This window comes from Manis pentadactyla, chromosome 1 (genome assembly GCF_030020395.1).
Source record: "Manis pentadactyla isolate mManPen7 chromosome 1, mManPen7.hap1, whole genome shotgun sequence".
Taxonomy (NCBI): domain Eukaryota; kingdom Metazoa; phylum Chordata; class Mammalia; order Pholidota; family Manidae; genus Manis; species Manis pentadactyla.
Genome location: NC_080019.1, coordinates 67,761,139 through 67,782,636, shown reverse-complemented (window position 1 = coordinate 67,782,636; position 21,498 = coordinate 67,761,139). Strand labels below are relative to the sequence as shown.

At 35.0% G+C, this 21,498-nt stretch overlaps 1 protein-coding gene across 2 annotated transcripts in view; it reads right to left on the bottom strand.

The window, feature by feature from the left end:
• STAG1 (STAG1 cohesin complex component) overlaps positions 1 to 21,498 on the bottom strand; it is a 463,391-nt gene that overhangs the window by 283,334 nt on the left and 158,559 nt on the right. The window contains exon 4 of one of the 2 annotated variants that reach the window (XM_036877372.2): positions 18,824 to 18,988. In XM_036877372.2, the coding sequence (XP_036733267.1) occupies positions 18,824 to 18,988 (165 nt within the window). Of the gene's footprint in view, positions 1 to 18,823; positions 18,989 to 21,498 lie in introns of those variants that run through there. The other variant, XM_057498066.1, reaches the window with a different exon arrangement.

Here is a 21,498-nt window from a genome sequence, read left to right as displayed (position 1 = left end):
AGATATAAGAGAAGAGAGCAAGAGAAGGAACAGAGAAGAACAAAACAACTAGGAAACATTTAACAAAACTGGCAGTAAATACATAATACATATTGATAATTATGTTAATGTAACTTAAATGGCCAAAATGCTCCCATCAAAAGATATAGGGTGACTGAATGGATAAAAAAAAACAAGACCCATCTATTTGCAGCCTACAAGAGACTCATTTCACTCCTAATGATACACACAGACTGAAACTGAAGAGATGGAGAAAGATGCAAATAGGGATGAAAAAAAAGCAGTGATTGCAATACTTAAATCAGACAAAGTAGACTTCAAAAAAAAGAAAGTAACAAGAAACAAAGAAGGACATTACATAATGATAAAGGGACCAGTCTAACATGGATATAGCAATCATAAAAATCTATGCACCCAACACAGGATCACCTAAATATAGAAAACAAATACCAACAGACCTAAAGGAAGAAACTGACAGCAACGCAAGCATATTAGGGGATTTTAACTCTCCACTTACATCAATGGATAGACCACCTAGACAGAAAATAAAAAAGGAAATAGAAGCAGTGACTGACACACTAGAACAGATGGACTTAACAGATATATATAGAATATTCCAGCAAAAAGCTACAGAACACATATTTTTTTTCAAGCACACATGGAATATTCTCCAAAATAGATCACATGTTAGGGTACAAAAAAAAATGTCAACAAATTTAAGACTGAAACTGTATTAAGCATCTTCTCAAACCATGACGGTATAAAACTACATATCAATTACAAGGGAAAAAACAGCAAAAACATGAACAACTGGACACTAATCAACATGCTTCTAAATAATCAAGTGGTTCAAGGAACAGATCAAAGAGAAAACCAAACAATACATGGAGTCAAATGACAGAAACCCAACAGTTAACATATGTGGGCTACAGCAAAAGGGGTTCTAAGTGAGAAGTTTACAGCAATAAAGGCTTACCTCAAAAAATAACAAGCTGAAATAATATAACCCTACAACTAAGTAGAAAAAGAACAAAGCAAGTGCAAAATTAGGAGGGACATGATAAATATCAGAGTAAACAAAAATAAAATAGAGACTAAGAAAACAATAGAAAAAAAAAATCAATGAAACCTAGAGTAAGTTCTTCAAAAAGATAAACAAGACAGACAAACCCTTAGCCAGACTTAACAAGAAAAAAGAGGACACAAAATCAAAAATGAAAAAGTAGAAGTTACAACAAACACTACACAAATTCAAAGAATTAGAAGAGAATTCTACAAAAATTACATGTCAATAAACCTAGAAGAAATGGATTAATTCCTAGAAACATACAATCTTCCAAGACTGACCCAGGAAGAAACAAAAAATCTGAACAGACTGATTACAAGTACTAAAATTGAACTGTTCATTAAAAAACTCACAACAAATAAATAACCAGGACCAGATGGCTCCACAGCTGAATTCTACCAAACATTCAAAGAAGAGCTAATATCCATCCTTCTTAAAGTATTGCAAAACATAGAAGAGGAGAAAATACTTTCAAATTCATTCTATGAGGCCGGCAACACTCTATTACCAAAACCAGAGAAAGACACTACAAAAAAAGAAAATTACAGACCAATATCCCTGATAAGCATAGATGCAAATATCCTCAACAAAATATTAGCAAACTGAATTCAAAAATGTATCAAAAGTATCGTTCACGGTGACCAAGTGGGATTTGTTCCCAGGATGAAAGGATGGTATGATATTTGAAAATCCACCAACATTATACAAGCACCAACAAATAGAAGGACAAAATGACATAATCATCTCACTAGATGCTGAAAAAGCATTCAACAAAATTCAACATCCATTCATGATAAAAACTCTCAACAAAAATGAGTACAGAGGGAACATACCCTCAACAAAAGAAAGGCCATATACAACAAACACACAACCAACATCATACTCAATGGCAAAAAGCTGAAACCTTTTCTTCTAAGATCAGGAACAAGACAAGAATGCCCACTCTCCATGCTTTTATTCAACATAGTACTGGAGGTCCTAGCCATGGCAATCAGACAAGAAAAAGAAATCAAATTCATCTAAATTGGTAAGGAAGAAGTAAAACTGTCACTGTTTGCAGATTACACGATATTACATATAGAAAACCCTGAAGACTCCATCAAAAAATTATTAGGATAAATGGATTCAACAAGTTGCAGGATACAAAATCAGTATACAGAAATCTGTTATATTCCTAAATACTAACAACAGATAGAAGAAAGAGAAATCAACAAAACAATTCCATTTACAACTGCATCAAAATGAATAAAATACCTAGGAATTAACCTAACCAAGGAGGTGAAAGACTTGTACTTTGAAAACTGTAAGATATGGATGAAAGAAACTGAAGAAGACACAAATAAATGGAAATCTGTCCCATGCTGATGGATAAGAAGAAATTAATATTACCAAATGGCCATCCTGCCCAAAGCCATTTATAGATTCAATGCAATCCCTATCAAAATACCAATGGTATTTTTCAATGAAGTAGAGCAAAGAATCTTAGAACCATAAAAGCTATCATGAGAAAGAAGAACAAAGTTGGGGTATCATGCTCCCTGATTTCAAGCTATACTACAAAGCTAAAGTGATTAAAACAGTATGATACTGGCAAAAAATGGATCCACAGATCAATGAAACAGAACAGAGAGTCCAGAAATAAACCCAAGCATATACAGTCAACTAATATATGACAAAGGTGCTATGAATATACAATGGGGAAAGGACAGTCTCCTCAATAAATGATGCTGGAAAAACTGGAGAGCTACATTTAAGAGAATGAAAGTAGATAACAGTCTTACACCATACAAGAGGTACAAACTGCAAATTCTAAAGTAAGTTAGACAAGTACAACACAGGGAATTTAACCAATAATACTGTGGTATCTTGGTATGATAATGAGGTAACTATACATACTGTGGCAAGCCTCTAGTAATGTATACAATTATCCAGTCACTATGATTTATATCTGAAACCGACACATTGTATATTGACTTTTACTGCAATAAAAAAAACCCACAATAAACTAGTAGTCAATTCAGGATGAAGCTACTAATCTTTTCTTTAGTAACAATATAGAGCTAATCAAAGTAATTTAAACTCAAGAAAGAAAAACAGTATCCCTCACATACATTCATTTAAACCTTCAAAAGTTATTTAAAATGATCCTTGGATGTCATCTTAACCTTTTATTTTAAACATAAAGAAAAGTATCATTAAATGGAGATCTCTTGTGTCTGTCTGCCTTTACTTTACAGAGTTAGATTACTTGTAGCTGGACCAAGAGGAAGAAGGGATATTAGAAGTAGTTCTTCAAGACAGGCTTGGACATAAAGCCAGAAAGAGACCAGAACTGTCAGAATGAAGAAGTGAGAGAAGAAGGGGATGGTCGGGTAAGTACCTAAAGTGGACCAAAAATCTAGTATCACCCTAAAGTGGTCTGAATCCTACTCTCTTCCTTCCCCCACTACAGACCTATACTGTTATACATTTAACTTCCCAGTCATTGATCCCTACTTTCTTGTATTTCCCCAAATGCCTCTTGATGGTCATCACCAGGACTGCAATGCCAGCAGCATGCCAGCAAACCACACAATGACAAAATGGGGGCTAGTTGTCAAATGTTTCATGGGTAAGTGGGGGGGGGTGGATTTCTTATCTATGTAGAGACTACCAACAGGGGACTGCCAGAGAAGTTCACAGACACTGCTACTGCCCTGGAAGAATAATTTGTCCCTAGGCCTCCTGTTGAAATAGGCAGAGCTAACGATGTCTGTCTCATCACAGATCTGCTGCTGCTGTTTAATATAGATGGTGGGCTGCCTGTAGTACACAACCAACACATACCTGGACTGTAACAAGTGGAGGTCACAAAAGAGCCACTGCAGCTCAGCTTCCCAGTCTGATTAAAGGCACAGTGATTCTTTTTTAACAAGGGGTAGGTTCAGGTACTCTTTTGCCAAATCATGGATGCCCATCAATTCACCTACCAGCACAATGACAACTGGTTGCACTGCTGGACCTTTCAAATACCCTTTGTCCCATTTGGGGTTGTAAAGGCCATGAATGTTCACAAAGGTATGCTTGCTAGGTTTTATCAGGCTCTAGCCACTCTTGCAACCATTCATACATGCCTTTATCTACAGGAACTAAGAGGGTTAGAATTGAGAAATTCAATTTGAGAGCCCAGTGCTTGGCAACACCAGCACTCCCACCCCCCACCTGCACCCCTAAAATATCAGCTTATTCATTGGACACTTGAAATGTGATATAGCTGGCTGTCTCCATTACTAGGAATGTTAGGTCAACTCCCCACCAGCTTCAGGACAAAGGAATGAGAAATAGGCCAGAAAGATATTCTTAGGATGTCAAACAGGACCCTTGAAAGTCTGCTGCATGAGCAAGAGTCTACAGCTGAGTTGCCCACATCTTTTTTATGTGTAAAATTCATTTTTGAAAAAATCTCAAAACCTTCCTGAGGTTATAATTATGTATACTATAATGATTATTAAAATATTAACAATTTCAATTATTTGACAATTTATCTGCCTCCACGGAAAAGACCACTTACCTGTGACCCTTTACATATGAGAGAAACAAACTGTTATTTGAACAGGTATTATTTTCAGCTTTCCAATTTTACTTTCAGCTAAACTTAATCTAAATGTTTTTTGTTAAATATAAATTTATTATGTTAAAAATGAGAACAAATTTTTAATATTTGCTATAATACTTTAAATTCTGTAAAAGTTATTTTGAGTGTCTTGTACTATATACTATAAAGGTCACAGCTACAAACACATTATTTCTAGTGTTACATTCATAAGCTGAATAATTCTATTCAAGAATTTATATTTACTTAATTCTACAAGGCTTTCACTCCTCATTTCATTGCAGTATTTCCTTCCTTCATTTTTGGCCATCTTTGTTATGGTTTTATTTCAGTCAGTAGTATAATTTGCTCTTCTTTCTAATGTCTCACTAGCATTTCTTTTATAATTACACTTCTTAGACGTTCTTCAGCCATTTAAATACTTCTTGAAACTTAAGGTTTTCAATGAACTTTCAGAAATTCAAAAATTATTATAAACACCTTTATGCACTCTATTAATGGCTCTGAAATGCATACAATTTCCATGCAGTCACTATGTAACCATTAATTTAAACACAAGTTAACATGAAATTTTAATGAACTCACAGGTGCTTCTTCACCTTTCTTAGAGTAGTTACAGAGTAAACTTGACCAGCTTAATCTTGGGGGAAAATTCCTCTGCATTTGGTATGTTGAGATTTGGCATCAAATCCATTTGTAATTTGGGAACTAGAAGAAATCAATGTCCTATACGAGTTTATAGCTTCAACATCAAAACAAAGCTTCCTCAGTAAGGGAGAGAAAATGACTGATTAAAGACTATCTCCTAAGATAAGTATGTCTTTTTCAACCATATTTAAACGTGCAAAATCAGATTTACCTTCAGAGTCACTTGCCAAAAGCAAGTTGAATTACAGTTGATATACAGTATGTTGGATTTAGGTGTACAACATAGAGGTTTGACAATTAAGTATACTTCATTTATAGGCTGATTCTAATTCCTTTTTCACATAAGTTATTATCAATACAGTAAGACCAAAGAGAATTTTCTTAGCATTAATCAATAGTTTATAACAGTATATTAACAGATCATTTGATTAGTATGAAAGATTTCCTTTTTCATCTATGATTAGAAAGTTTATGAAAGCAAGGATCAGGCAAGTTTAGTTCATTTGTATATTTTGGGCCTACAGTGTTTGAAACTATCAGCTGTTTTCAATGAATCTTTGCTGAATAAGCTGTACTCCAACTTTTTAATTTGGTATCTGGGGTTACAAAATTAAAAATGTATCAATAGAAATTCATTTAAATGCTTACTAACTCATAACTACTAAAGCAACAAATATCAGTTAAAGTAAATATACTGAAAGATCCAAAATTCAACAGGTATTCAGTGTCATGCATCTAAAAGTCAAAACGTCCAAACCAAACTATTAAAAAACCCATCCTCCAACATTTATAATCTTAAAATTTTCTTTCAGCGAAAACTACCAAGTCACACAACTAGAAATCAGCTTAGATTCCTTCATCTTTCTCATCTTTCAGAATCATTCCATAGCCTTATTATTTGTAGAATCCATCACTTCCTCTTCATTCTCACTGACACTCCATAAAATATTCAAACTTTCATTACTTCCCAAATGGTTCATAAAAAAGGACTCCTCTAATTGGTCTGACTCCAGCCTTACAACTACCAAATCCTCTAAACTGCTTCCAGAAAGAAATTTTGAAAAGTGCTAATAGATCAAGCAATTTTCTTTTAAAAAGGCCATCAATTTCACAAAAAGTCAAAACATTCAATGTTCCAAATACAGCATCTCTTTTAGCTTTACTTTTACTAGAGCATCTATTTGATCTTATACCCTCTATAGTAGGGGTATTGATTTTATCTTTGCATGTCCTCCTTCTACTATAATGCCCCCTTGCTACTGCTTATCTAACTCGAGTACTCATCTTTCAAGTATCAGTTTAGTTTTATCTATTCAAACAAGCCTTCAATGACCCTGTCCTCTAGACAGGCCTAAGTGAATTTTCAGTGTTTGCAAATCACCCCGTATATCTCTCTTATTAGTGTAATCCAAAATAGCTGTTTCCCATGATAATATATTCTATGAAGGCAGAATTGTGGCTTTATTTCTGTACATAAAGGAACGATCTAGCATATGATCTGATTATAGGAGGTGCATAATTACCTATTTAGCTAGTGAAACTGATTCTTCACAATTCTGATAGGAAGAAAGGACAAAAGCAGAATGGTCATTAATAGTTGTAGGAAACAAGGATTTATAGATAAACAAAAGTAACAAGGTTCATTTAATACAAATTTTATCAAAGCCTCCATATTTCATACCTCTCCAAAGGGGAAGGGATATGCAGTCATTTTCCAAACACACTGAATATAAAAGGCCTCCTTCTGGGATGCACGTCAGAAACATCTATTTTTATTTCAAATAATAAAATAAACAAGATAGTCAAGAAGGTTTAGTACAGATACAACAATATTTTACAGCCATACTTGTTTCCTTTTGCTCCTTTTTCAGTTACAGCTGTAGCACCCCATATACACCCATCTGCTCCCTTTCTTCTTTCCTACCTTTTCAGTAACAAGTATCATAAACTTGATAATGGTCTTATCAAGTTAAATCTTTGTGTTTATACTTTATATAAGAAGACAATGTATTGTATATCACTGTGTAGCTTGCTTTGTCCCTTAAAATGCACTTCTTAAATTTATTCATAATGATATCTAGAGGTCTAGGTTCATTCATTTTAACTGCTACAGAGAATTTAACTGTTTGAAACTAACACAGTTACCAGCTGTCTTGTTCATAGACCTTGTTTCTTTTATATGTTAATTTATTTATAATGATAACTAGAGGTCTAGGTTCATTCATTTTAACTGCTATAGAGAATTTAACTGTTTGAACCTAACATATCTACCAGTTGTCTTGTTCATAGACCTTAAGTTGTTTCTTTTATTTTACACTTTTTACAATTACAAACAGCAAAACATATTCCTGTATTCGCCTCCTTTATAAATATACATAAAAATGTCTCCACAGGTTATGTCTTGAACTGAATTGCTTTTCTTCAAAATATTCTCCAGGAAAAAGAAAAAAAAAAGGTGGCTCACACAGGGTAGGCATTCACTAAATATTTACTAAATGAATAAAAATGGGTAGTTCATTCAAATTTACTTGATTCTGCCAAATTTTTCTCCAAAGGGATTTTACTGATAGGTGCTTCCACTAAGTGCTACACTCTACAGCCTTGATGACTCTTAGGATCATCCAGCCATTTTTATGTTAATGAAAGTGACAAGTATGAAATAGTATTTTATTCTGTTCCATCCAAAATTTTATTTGTCTTTTCCTTAGTAGTTTATTGAATGGGCTCTAGTTTCCTTTCACATGTATAAATGGTCATTAAAATTATATAGAACGCCACTGATTTTTTTCTTTTAATGTTAATTTTCTCTCTTTGAATTCTGCTGAACACTCATTAGGTTCTAATAGTCTAGTTAACTGAAATCTCTACATAGACAATTGTGTATTCTTCAAATATGTATAATTTTGTATCTTCCTTTTCAATTGTTAGACTTATTATTTCTTATTAAATTTTATACCAAGTATTAGTCACTACTCCTTGATCCTGGGAATATATCTGGTTTCTCTGGTAAAAACTATATAATGTGAGAGAGGGAATTAAGCATGGTGGTGTGAGAGGTGAAACAGAGGTCTCCTCCCCAAACCACATATAATATGAAAATATAATTCAACTAATCTTGAAAGAGCAACAGGAAAGAAGGCTGAGCCAGACTGCATATACCTGGAGAAAACAAAAGACCTCAAGAAACAGGGTAACATACCAAAGTTGTGATTGGGCAGGACCCAAACCCTTCCCCTACCCCAACTCACCAGGGGAAGGAAGAGAAACAGAGCAGGGAGGGAGTAGAGGCCTGGGACTGCTGAACACCGAGCCCTGGAGATCTGCTCTGGAAGCACAAACCTACATTGCATGGTGCTATAGTGATTAGAGGGATTGAAAAGGTAAGACAGGCAGAATACCTGGAGACACTGAGATTCCACCCGCTTGTGGAAAACAGGGATCCATACCCGGCTATGCTGCAACAAAATAAAGGCGGGCAGTCCGAGAGAATTCCTAACAGCGAGAGGGCTGCTAAAGGGGCAAGAATTGCAAAGACCTTACTGCTCAGGAGAAAGCACACGTAGACAAAATCCTATAGGCTCACTCTGCCCAACACATTGGGAATTTCCAGGATCTTCAGGTGCTCCATTCCAATGGCTGGCTATGCAGCTCCAAGGTTCCCCACCACGATACGCAACATGCTCCACCTTCCTCCTGACCAATCCACACCTGGCTCACAAACCGGCATTCTGTGCCCTGGCATCATGGCAGCCAGAGGAAAGCTGCCTATGGCAGCTACAAATGCAAAGGACAGAGGCTTACAGCTGTGTTCTGCCCAATGGTTCTGTCAGTGGATACAGGCATACCAGCAGGAAAGCAGGAAACAGTCTTTCCTCCCCCCAGGCACCAGCATCGCTCCCCTGTGACCTGCAAGATCACTCCAGGGGCTAGGCAGCTCCAGAGAGTAAAGCTTCTAAACACTAGAGGACAGCACATGCAAATATGAAACATCAAAGGAACCTGGTTGAAAACAAAATACCAGAAACACAAGAAAAAGCGTCACATGAAACTAAACTCATCAATCTTCCTGAAAGAGATTTCAAAATAAAAATCATTAATATGCTCATGGAGGTACAGAAAAATATTCAAAAACTCAGGAATGAATTTAGTAAAGAAATCCAATCATTACAGAATAAAATGGACGGTTTTAAAAGCAGATTAGATATGGTGGAGGAGACAATTAGAGAAGAGGAATACAAAGAAGCTGAGTCACAAGAGAAAAAGGACCTCAAGGAATGAAAGAATATTGAGAGAACTGTGTGACCAATCCAAACAGAACAGTATTCATAGTATAGGGGTACGAGAAAGACAGAAGAGAGAAAAAGGGATAGAAAGTGTTTTTGAGGAGGTAATTGCTGAAAACTTCCCCAATCTGTGGAAGGAGATAGTCTCTCAGGCCATGGAGGTGCACAGACCTCTCAACATAAGGGACCCAGGGAAGACAACAGAAAGACATATAACAATTAAAATGGCAAAGATCAAGGATAAGGGCAGACTACTAAAAGCAGCCAGAGAGAGAAAAAAAGATCACATACAAAGGAAAACCCATCAGGCTATCAGACTTCTCAGCAGAAGGCAGTGGCATGATGTATTTAAAGCAATGAAGCAAGAAGGGCCTTCTATCAAGAACACTATACCCAGCAAGGTTACCATTTAAATTTTAAGGAGGAATTAAACAATTTCCAGATAAGCAAAAGCTGAGAGAACTGACCTCCCACAAACTGTCTCTACCGTGTACTTTGGAGGGATGCAATAGATGGAAATGTTCTGAAGGCTAAATAGCTGTCATGAGAGGTAATAAAAACACAGTAAAGAAACTAGAACAACTAATTACTAAGCAAATGCAAAATTAAATCAGCTACCCCAAAGCCAGTCAAGGGATAGACAAAGAGTACAGAATATGATACCTAATATATAAAGAATGGACGAGGAGAAAAAAAAAAAGAACCAGTAGACTGTATTTGTAATAGCATACTGAGTTAAGTTAGACTCTTAGATAGTAAGGAAGTTACCCTTGAACCTTTGGTAAACACAAATCTAAAGCCTGCAATGACAATAAGTACATATGTACCAATAACCACCCTAAAGGTAAATGGTCTAAATCCACCAATCAAAAGACACAGAATCACTGAATGGATAAAGAAAACAGTATCCATCTATATGCTGCCTACAAGAGACTCCCTTCAAACACAGACATACACAGACCGAAAGTGAAGGAATGGAAAAAGGTATTTCATGCAATTAATAGGGAGAAAAAAGCAGGAGTTGCAGTATCTGTATTAGACAAAACAGACTTCAAAAAAAGAAAGTTACAATAGTCGAAGAAGAACATTACATAACGATAAAGGTGTCAGTCCTTAAAGAGGATATAACCATTATAAATATCTATGCACCCAACAGAGGAGCACCTACGTATGTGAAACAAATACTAACAGGATTAAAAGGGGAAATTTGAATGTGGTGCATTCATTCTAGGAGACTTCAACACTCCACTCACTCCATAGGACAGATCAACCAGACAGAAAATAACTAAGGAGACAGAAACATTGAACAACACATTAGAGCAGATTGACCTAACAGACATCTACAGAACTTTACCCCCAAAAGGAGCAGGATACACATTCTTCTCAAGTGCACATGGAACATATTCAAGAATAGATCATATCCTAGGCCAAATAAAGAGCCTCAGTAACTTCACAAAGATTGAAATTATACCAACCAGCTTCTTAGAACACAAAGGTATGAAACCAGAAATACATTACACAAAGAAAATGAAAAATCCCACAAACACATGGAGGCTGATAACAACATGATTCTAAATAACCAATGGAACAATGACAAAATAAAAACAGAGATTAAGCAACACATGGAAGCAAATGACAACAATAATTCAACACCGCAAAATCTGTGGGACGTAGTGAAGGAAGTGCTAACAGGGAAGTATAATGAAATACAGGCCTACCTCACAGAAGAACAACCTCTTATGAACAGCCTAAACACACAATTAATGAAACTGGAAAAAGAAGAACAAATGAGGCCCAAAGTCAGTCGAAGGAAGGATACAATAAATATTACAGCATAAATAAATAAAATACAGAAGAATAAAACAATAGAAAGAATCAATGAAAGCAGGAGCTGGTACTTCGAGAAAATAAACAAAATAAACACAGCCCTAGCCAGACTTATCAAGAAAAAAACAGTCTACACACATAAACAGAATCAGAAATGAGAATGGAAAAATCACTACAGACACCACAGAAACACAAAGATGTATGAGAGAATACTATGAAAAAGTATATGCCAACAAACTGGACAACCCAGAAGAAATGGACAAATTTCTAGAAAAATACAACCTTCCAAGGCTGACACAGAAAGAAACAGATAATCTGAACAGACCAATTACCAGCAACGAAATTGAATTGGTGATCAAAAACTACTTAAGAACGAAATCCCTGGTCCAAATGGCTTCACCACTGAATTTTATCAAACATTTAGTGAGGACATAACAACCATCCTCCATACAGCTCTCCAAAAAGTAGAAGAGAAGGGAATACTTCCAAAGTCATTCTATAAGGACAGCATCACTCTAATACCAAAATCAGGCAAAGACACCACAAAAACAGGAAATTACAGACCAATATCCCTGATGAACACAGATGCAAAAATACTTCACAAAATACTAGCAAACCAAATTCAAAAATACATAAAAAAGACGATCCATCATGATCAAGTAGGATTTATTTCAGGGATACAAGGATGGCACACTATTAGAAAATCCATCAACATCATCTACCACATTAACAAAAAGAAGGACAAAAACCACATGATCATCTCCACAGATGCCAAAAAAGCATATGACAAAATTCAACATCCGTTCATGATAAAAACTCTCAACAAAATTTGTACAGAGGGCAAGCATCTTAACATAATCAAACCCAGAGCCAACATCATACTTAACAGTGAGAAGCTGAAAGCCTTTCCTTTAAGATGGGGAACAAGACAAGGATGCCCACTCTCTCCACTTTTATTAAACACAGATCTAGAGGTCCTTACCACAGTAATAAGACAACACAAAGAAACAGAAGGCATCCAGATTGGTAAAGAAGAAGTTACTGCCACTGTTTGCAGATGACATGATATTGTACATAAAAAACACTAAAGAATCCACTTCAAAACTACTAGATCTAATATCTGAATTCAGCAATGTTGCAGGATACAAAATTAATAAACAGAAATCTGTTGCATTCCTCTGCACTAATGATGAACTAACAGAATGAGAAATCTGGAAAACAATTTCATCCACAGTTGCATCAAAAAAGAATAAAATACCTAGGAACAAACCTAATGAAGGAAGTGAAAGACCTATACTCTAAAAACTAAAAGACACTCATGAGAGAAATTAAAGAAGATACCAATAAATGGAAACACATCCCATGTTCATGGATAGGAAGAATTAATACTGTCAAAATGGCTATCCTGCCTAAAGCAATCTACAGATTCAATGCAATCCCTATCAAAACACCAACAGCATTCTTCAACAAACTAGAGCAAATAGTTCTAAAATTCATATGGAATCACAAAAGACCCTGAATAGCCAAAGCAATCCAGAGAAGGAAGAATAAAGCTGGGGGGAATTACACTCCCTGACTTCAAGCTCTACTGGAGAATATTATACTCAGTGAAATAAGCCAGGCAGAGAAAGACAAGTACCAAATGATTTCACTCATCTGTACAGTATAAGATCAAAGCAAAACTGCAGGAAGAGGCTCCAAGAAAGGACTAGTGGTTAGCAAAGGGGAGGGGTGGGGGAGGGGGATTGATGGGTATTATGATTGGCACACATGGTGTGGGGGGATCATGGGGAAAACAGGATAGCGCAAAGAAGGCAAATAGTGACTCTGTGGCATCTTACTACACTGATGCACAGTGACTGGTGGGGGGGACTTGATAATATGGGTGAATGTAGTAACCACATTTTTCTTCATATGAAACCTTCATAAGAGTGTATATCATTAATACCTTAATTTAAAAAATTATATAATGTGAGGTATGGGTTTTTATTTTTGTATGTGAATCCTTTTTTTTATATCATTAATATACCATCACATGAGCAACATTGTGGTTATTAGATTCCCCCAATTCTCAAGTCTCCACCACATATCCCATTACACTGTCCATCAGCATAGTAAGATGATATAGAGTCACTACTTGTCTTTTCTGTGCTATACTGCCTTCCCCGTGCTCACCCCTACGTTATGTGTGCTAATCATAATGCCCCTTAATATCCCCTTATCCCTGCCTTCCCACCCATCCTCCCCAGTCCCTTTCCCTTTGGCAACTGTTAGCCCATTCTTGGGTTCTGTGTGTCTGCTGCTGTTTTGTACCTTCAGTTTTTGCTTTTTTCTTATAATCCACAGATGAGTGAAATCATTTGGTATTTGTCTTTCTCTGCCTGGCTTGTTTCACTGAGCATAATACCCTCTAGTTCCATTCATGTTGTTGCAAAGGGTAGGATTTGTTTTCTTCTTATGGCTGAATAATAGTCCATTGTGTACATGTACCACATCTTCTTTATCCATTCATCTACTGAAGGACACTTAGGTTGCTTCCATTTCTTGGCTATTGTAAATAGTGCTGCAATAAACTTAGCAGTGCATATGTCTTTTTGAAACTGGCATCCTGCATTCTTAGGGTACATTCCTAGGAGTGGAATCTTTAGTTTTTTTGAGGAACCTCCATACTGCTTTCCACAATGGTTGAACTAGTTTACATTCCCACCAGCACTGTAGGAGTAATTCCCCTTTCTCCACATCCTCGCCAGCATGTTGTTCCTAGTCTTTTCTATGTTGGCCATTCTAACTGGTGTGAGGTGATACCTCATTGTGGTCTTAATTTGCATTTCCCTGATAATTAGTGATGTGGAGCATCTTTTCATGTGCCTGTTGGCCATCTGAATTTCTTCTTTGGAGAAGTGTCTGTTCAAATCCTCTGCCCATTTTTCAATTGGGTTATTTGCTTTTTGGGTGTCGAGGCATGTGAGTTCTTTATATATTTTGGATGTTAACCCCTTGTCAGATATGTCATTTACAAATATATTCTCCCATACTGTAGGATGCCATTTTGTTCTGTGGATGGTGTCCTTTGCTGTACAGAAGCTTTTTAGTTTGATGTAGTCCCATTTGTTCATTTTTTATTTTGTTTCCCTTGCCTGAGGAGATGCGTTCAGGAATAAATTGATCATGTTTATATTCAAGAGATTTTTGCCTATGTTGTCTTCTAAGAGTTTTATGGTTTCATGACTTACATTCAGATCTTTGATCCATTTTGAGTTTACTTTTTTGTATAGGGCTAGACAATAATGCAGTTTCATTCTCTTGCATGCAGCTGTCCAGTTTTGCCAACACCAGTCGTTGAAGAGGCTGTCATTTCCCCATTGTATGTCCATGGCTCCTTTATCATATATTAATTGACTATATATGCCTGGGTTTCTATCTTGGCTCGAGCTATAGGTTTTTCGGAGAGAACTTTAACCAAGCTAAGAAACTTCCCTTTTGTGCCTAATTTGTTATTTCTTCAGCATGAATATGAGCAATTACATTTTATCAAACTGTTTTTCTAAACATACTATATCAACTTAGGTAGAGACAGGTTTTTTTACCCCATATGATAATTACTTGGTATATTATAGCAAAAGGTTTTCCATTATTAAACTATCCATGTTTCCTAAGGTAAAATCTCCAAGTCTTAAAAATGCATTGAACTCAAATGGCTAATATTTTGACTTATTTGACATTTTCTATCACTTATTTTTGTATTTAATTTGTTTCTACTTTTATTATTCCCTTCTTCCTAATTATTTTTAGTTCGGTCTTTTTCGGGATTTTACTGCTTTTGCTAATATTAGTACATTTAAGACTGCACATTTATTCAAATAGTGCCCTAGTTAGCCCCAATATTTTTACTAACATTGCTTTCACCAACATTCACATTTCAAGTCTTTACAGTTCCTCTTTATCACATGAATTATTTCAATGTGCCTTTTCACACTTGTGAGTATAAAGTAATTTATAAGGGGAATTTATTTTGTGTATGTCAAACATTACTTGCACTGTAATCAGAGAAGAGGGTCAGACATTCCTCAATGAAATATTTCAAGATTTTCTTTTAATCCTCATTATTCTGCAGTTATACTATAGGATCAAAAGTTATGCAATTATTTTCACTTCCTCATTCCTGAGAACAAACTCTAGATACAGGGAAATGTGTCTGGAAACCTCTTGAAAATTATCTCTTCAAAAATTATGTCTCTTCTATTTCCTCTGATTTCTTCTACTGGCACATTTTGGAATCCTTTCAATTCAAACTAAAGTCACTTCACTGCTCCTTCTTATTTAGTTGTTTCTTTGGGGTACATTCTAAATGAAGGTCAATTCCTGAATTCTTGCTTTGATCACACTGTAGCTTTATTTCCTCAGTAAAACTAACTTGCTGAGTTTATCCCCTTTTTTGTACTAAAATTTCTTCTTTCATCTCTCTAGCATCTTAAATATACTAATTTATTTCTTGTACTATTCATCCCTTCCCATCTAATTGTTTCTGTGATTACCTGTGCTTATCCACTGCAAACTAGATCATATAATGTGGACTTAGAACTTCCTACTCTAAGGTAATATTGGAGATTTTTACAGATTTAGTCACCACCCAAGTAAGTAGTCATTTCAATTCAGGTCCTAGTTATATGGATTATGCCCGTCTTCTCCCTTCCACAGGCCCTTGATTTCTTGTAAGTGAGGTTTTAAATTATTATCCAAACTAGGACCCAATAAAGGAGTCTCCATTAATAACTACATGAATGATAAGTATAAACTGAAAGTTTCAAGGGTAGTCTGATATATGATCACCCTAATCATAAGCCTTCACCTATGCAGTAGTTATCGCAGTGGCTTTCTTCAGTCTCTTTCACAAGTATGGAGACCCATGTGAGACCCAGGATTCATCAAATAATCTGACTCTATTCCTCCATTCTTCATGAAGCACTTTAAATCCTTTTAACCCAGAAAGGCCAAACTCTTGGCTACAAGTATCAGCTTCTCTACTCTGGGCTCAATCTTGCTTACTACTTTGTAGTTTTTCTTCTATATGCCACAGAAACATTTTTAGTTTCTAAACTCATTAATGTCTGTCTGTATTTTTTAAAACATTTTATCCATCATTACTTAATGTTTACGTGAGGATATAATAGTGAAATTAGTGTTCCACCTTCAAAAAAAAAAGCTCTTTATCACCTTTTTTAAACGTGGATTTCCTTTGCTCAGCAACCACTATCATGAAGTTGTGTGATAAATCCAAAGAGTCCTACATGTACATTTCAGATGGATATACAGGCATACTTGAGAAATAGTGCAGGTTTTGTTCCATACCAATGCAATAAAGCAAGTCAAATGAACTTTTTGGTTGCCCACTGAATATAAGTTATATTTACAGTATAATGTAGTCTATTAAAAGTGTACAATAGCATTATGCCTAAAAAAAAAAAAATGTCCAGAATTTTAAAAACACCTTAAATTGGTATATTTCCCATTTATATGCAAGCCCTTTTACTTAGAAAATGTAATCTAAAGTGCATCTTACTATTAAACAAAATGCCTTTCCTGACCCATTGAGAAAAATGGCTCAGTGCTATAAAGAAAAATCTTACTGTTACCCATCATCTGAGCTTTCAGTGAGTCATAACCACTGGTCACAGTTCACCATAATAGTAATAAAAAAGTTTAGAATATTGTCAAAAATACCAAAATGTGACATAGAGACACGAAGCAAGCAAATGTTGCTGGAAAAATGGTGACAGTAGACTTGCTAGATGCAGGGTTGCCAAAAACCTTCAATTTGTACTATTTTCAACAGAATACAACTATGCTTACTAATTATCTTAAATATATTTATTTCTTTTTAAAGAAAGAAGGAAAGCAGCCCAAATAAAAGCTGTTTAAATAAATAATGGCTCAGTCATGTTAGGGGTTAGTATACAGATTTAAAAGCTGGTACTGAGCTTTAATACATATCATATGTATGTATTAAATTACTTTTACATATACAGATACCTTACAAAACAAAGCTTCATAGGAAAAAATGGAAGCAAACTACTGAAATGAAATTTAAAAATTTTTACATAAAAGTAAACAATTTTTGTGTTTAAACTTCCACCTAAAGGTTGGAAGCAATAAAGTAGATCTCAAAAATTAGTATTTCTACAGTTTATTGACAATTTTTCTATTAAGGTATAATAAACTGTCAAGCTTAATGGCTAAAGGCCGCTTCATCTACTTCTAAGTTATATAATTTACAGTTTGTCTACTGCTTTGCATAACTGGGAATTCCGTGTGTCCTGTACCTTTTAGCATCATCCCACTACTCCACTCCTTCCCTTCCCACACAAATTTCAAGACCTTTGAACACATCAATCTGGTAACATAATCTAATAAAGGAGTAAACACTAAACCCCCTTAAGGAATTCAAAAGTAAATACAGGTAAAAATATGAAGTATATTAATGAAAAGTTGCCTGCTTTTATATAAATTAGCAAAATTTCAAACTTAAACTAAAAATGAATTATCAAGAATGAATAGCAAATAAAAATACTTAAAATATTATCAGTCATGATCTAAGAATGCAAATTAAAATAATGAATTATCATTTTCACCAATATTATCAAGTAATTCTTAAATAGAAAATACCTAATTGCTAACTATACTTCTTGTGAAAGATAAAACCAGTACAAGTTTTTGGAAAGTAATACAGTATTTATGTATCACACAGCTAAGAAATACCTTTTAACCAAATAATTCCAACTCTAGCATTTTAAAATGAAAAAAAGAAATAAACACAAATGAAAAAATTTTTAATAGTGAAAAAAGGTAAAGACGACCTAAAGGAATAGTTTTATCTTTATATAAAGACAATGTTTTATCTTTATAATGAATTGGTAAGAAGCCAACAAAAACGTGCTCCTGCACAGTATTTAGTATTTGTTGAGTGAAGGAGGAGAGAGAAAAGAGAGTAATAAGGTTATAAAAGATCACGTACACAAAATAACGATGAAATATTGTGATTGCTCCTAATTCACTACTTAGGAGTGCTTTTTTACACCCTTTTTTCTTTCAAATATTCTTCGAAACAAATGTTACTTACATTAAGTCAAATTCTAAGAACATACATTACTAAGGCAATAAAAATTCTCCCATTTATATGCAAGCCCTTTTACTTAGAAAATGTAATCTAAAGTGCATCTTACTATTAAACAAAATGCCTTTCCTGACCCTTCTTAACAAAACAAGCTAACAAAGAAAACCTTTAAGGATAAACATCTTGATTATGTAAATCAATGAGCATATAAAATGTGAATATATACACAAACAGGTTCCATTTAGGTTACTGTCTGTATTGCTTTTATAAATAAAATAAAAACACTTAGAATTTACCTGCATTGCACTTTTCCCCAGTTTCACCACTTCAAATAATGTGACAGGCTCCCCTTCACCATTCTGTTGAGGGTGCCCATTTGCTCTTCCACGGCCTGTTCCTCTAACTCCAGCTTCAATTCTACTCTTCTCTCCTGGAGATTTTCGAGGTTTCTTATTTGTAGACTGAATAAAAAGATAAGGAAAAAATTAAATGAAAAATGCAGGCACACTCCACTTTATGCAGAATCATCTCAAATTATGTTTGATCCCTGAAAGGTAATTAGCACTACTACACAGAAGAGACATAATCCCTGACCAAATTTACAATTTGCTTTCAGTGATAAAAGGGGGAGGGGGGGGCGCAAACAGCAAAATTTTATATAGAGCATGAAAATAAAGTAAAAAAAGGGATTTAGTATTTTGTATAATAATAATGCCAATGATGAAAAATTTAACCATGCCCCTTTTGACATTTCCTTATTTATACCTTCCTCAATACTCTCCTACTTCCTCAGAAACTTTGTTCAATAAAACATTATTTGGAAATACTACATATTCAATTTCTCTCCCTACAGAAGTGCTCGAGTATTTCTTATCCAGTCATGCAACAAATACACACTGAACATATCTGGAACCATTCTATGTACTAGAAACACAGCAATAAATTTCAAAACAAATATTCCTGCCTTGATGCTTACATTCTTCAATTAACATCCCCTATTATATCCCCAAATTTTTAAGAAGTCAACACTAGTTACCAGGCTATCTATGTCTCAGTCATAGATACCCTTTACAGTCAAGGGTAATTTGGTGGAATTGCTTGTAGTCACTGTTATTATTCCCATAAATGTCATTCATATATATAAACTTATGGTTGCTACTTTAGCAAACTCACCAATGAAATTAATGCTATTAAATATAATAAACATTTCTTGAAATTCTCTCAACAAGTCACGATTCTCCCTTTCACTTCAAATTCTCTTCCCTCCCTGTATTCCTTACCTGTTACTGTTACCATAGTTTGTCTCTCCTGAGCATCTTCTCCATCTTGTTCTTCTCAATCTTCTTTTCTTTTGATTGACTTAATTCACTTTCATAACAGCCTATTTCTGTTATCAATTCATTGCCCTTTGTCTCCATATCTACCCTTATTTGTCCCACTTTGTGATGCTGGAGCTGAACCCTGTAAACATTTTTCTTTTGTCATCCACTGCAGTGTTAGGCTTTGTAAGGAGAGGGCACTGGAGAAACAGTACAAAGCATAGCATTGGAGGGGCTGGCTCTCACTGCTTACACTTCCTGCTCCCTTCATTTTCTATTCTTGTGTTCTTCACAGTACTGTTTCACTCGTCTTAGTAGTTAACAGCCTTATACCATTTTTGTGTGTGATTAGCGCATGAGTTTGTTGCTTTTAAAAAAAAATTATTTTTAGAACAGCTTTAGATTTATAAAAGAATTGTGGTGATAGTACAGTGAATTCTCACATATATCACATCTAGTCAATTGCCCCGACTATTAACCTTACCATTTGTATGGTACATTTGTTAAAATTAGCACACCAATACCGATACATTAATAAAAGTCCATACTTGATTCAGATTTTATAGGTTTTTGTCTAAGCACCTTTTTCTGTTCCAGAACCCCCTCCAGGATACCATCCATATCAGCTTGACTTCATGTTTTCCCAAACTCCTCTTGACTATGAGTTTTTAGGCATTCCTGGTTTTTGATGACCTTGACAGTTTTGAGGACTGATGGTCAGGTTATTTTGTAAAATGTTCCTCAACTAGGGTTTTCCTGATGTTTTCCTCAGGTGTAGACTGGGAGTATGGGTTTGAGCAAGAAGACATGAGAGATAAAGTGTCCTTTTTATCACCTCATATCAAGGGTACAAACTATTAACATGACTTAACACTGTTAATGTTGACCTTAATCATAAATCAGTTGGCTGAGGTGGTGTCTGTTTGACTACTACAGTGTAAATCCTCCCCTTTCCATACTGTACCCTTTGGAAGAAAGTCACTACATGCATCCCACATTTAATGGGTGGGAAAAGGGAAATATTTATACATATTATTTTGAATTTTTCAGTATGGGAGATTTATCTATTCTCATTCATTCAATCACTTATACTAATGCAGACTCACTGACATTTATTTTATTTTATTTTATTTATTTATTTAAGTTGAATGCATACCGTACTTTAATAAATCAAGACAGTTCAGGTGTTTTTCTGGAGTAGTTTCAAACAGTTAGCATATAACCCATATATAACAATATTGCTGTTTCTAGTCATTTAATAATTAAGGGTCCAAAATATGTTCACAAAATAACACTGTCCATAAATGCCAACCAGTGTTTGATTTGTATTTCTGCAAAAACACTCTACCCTGGTTATACACACTAACCTGCATCACTAAAAATAACCAAAGATGATAATTCACAGAGTCTCACCTCCACATAGAAGTTCTAATTGGCTTAGAAACCTGCAGGTCAAGTTCTCAACCTTTGAAAATGAGCAAAAAATGTTCCAGAGCAGTCACTGTAGCCATAGATTTGGACTTTGTATATATAGCTTTAAATTGGTGACCTACACGAGGTCATGCATATCGCAGTAAGCTAAGTCTCATAATAAATTGCAAAAGGAATTGATTTTTATAATTCCAGTAGCACAGACTTAAAAAATGGAATGC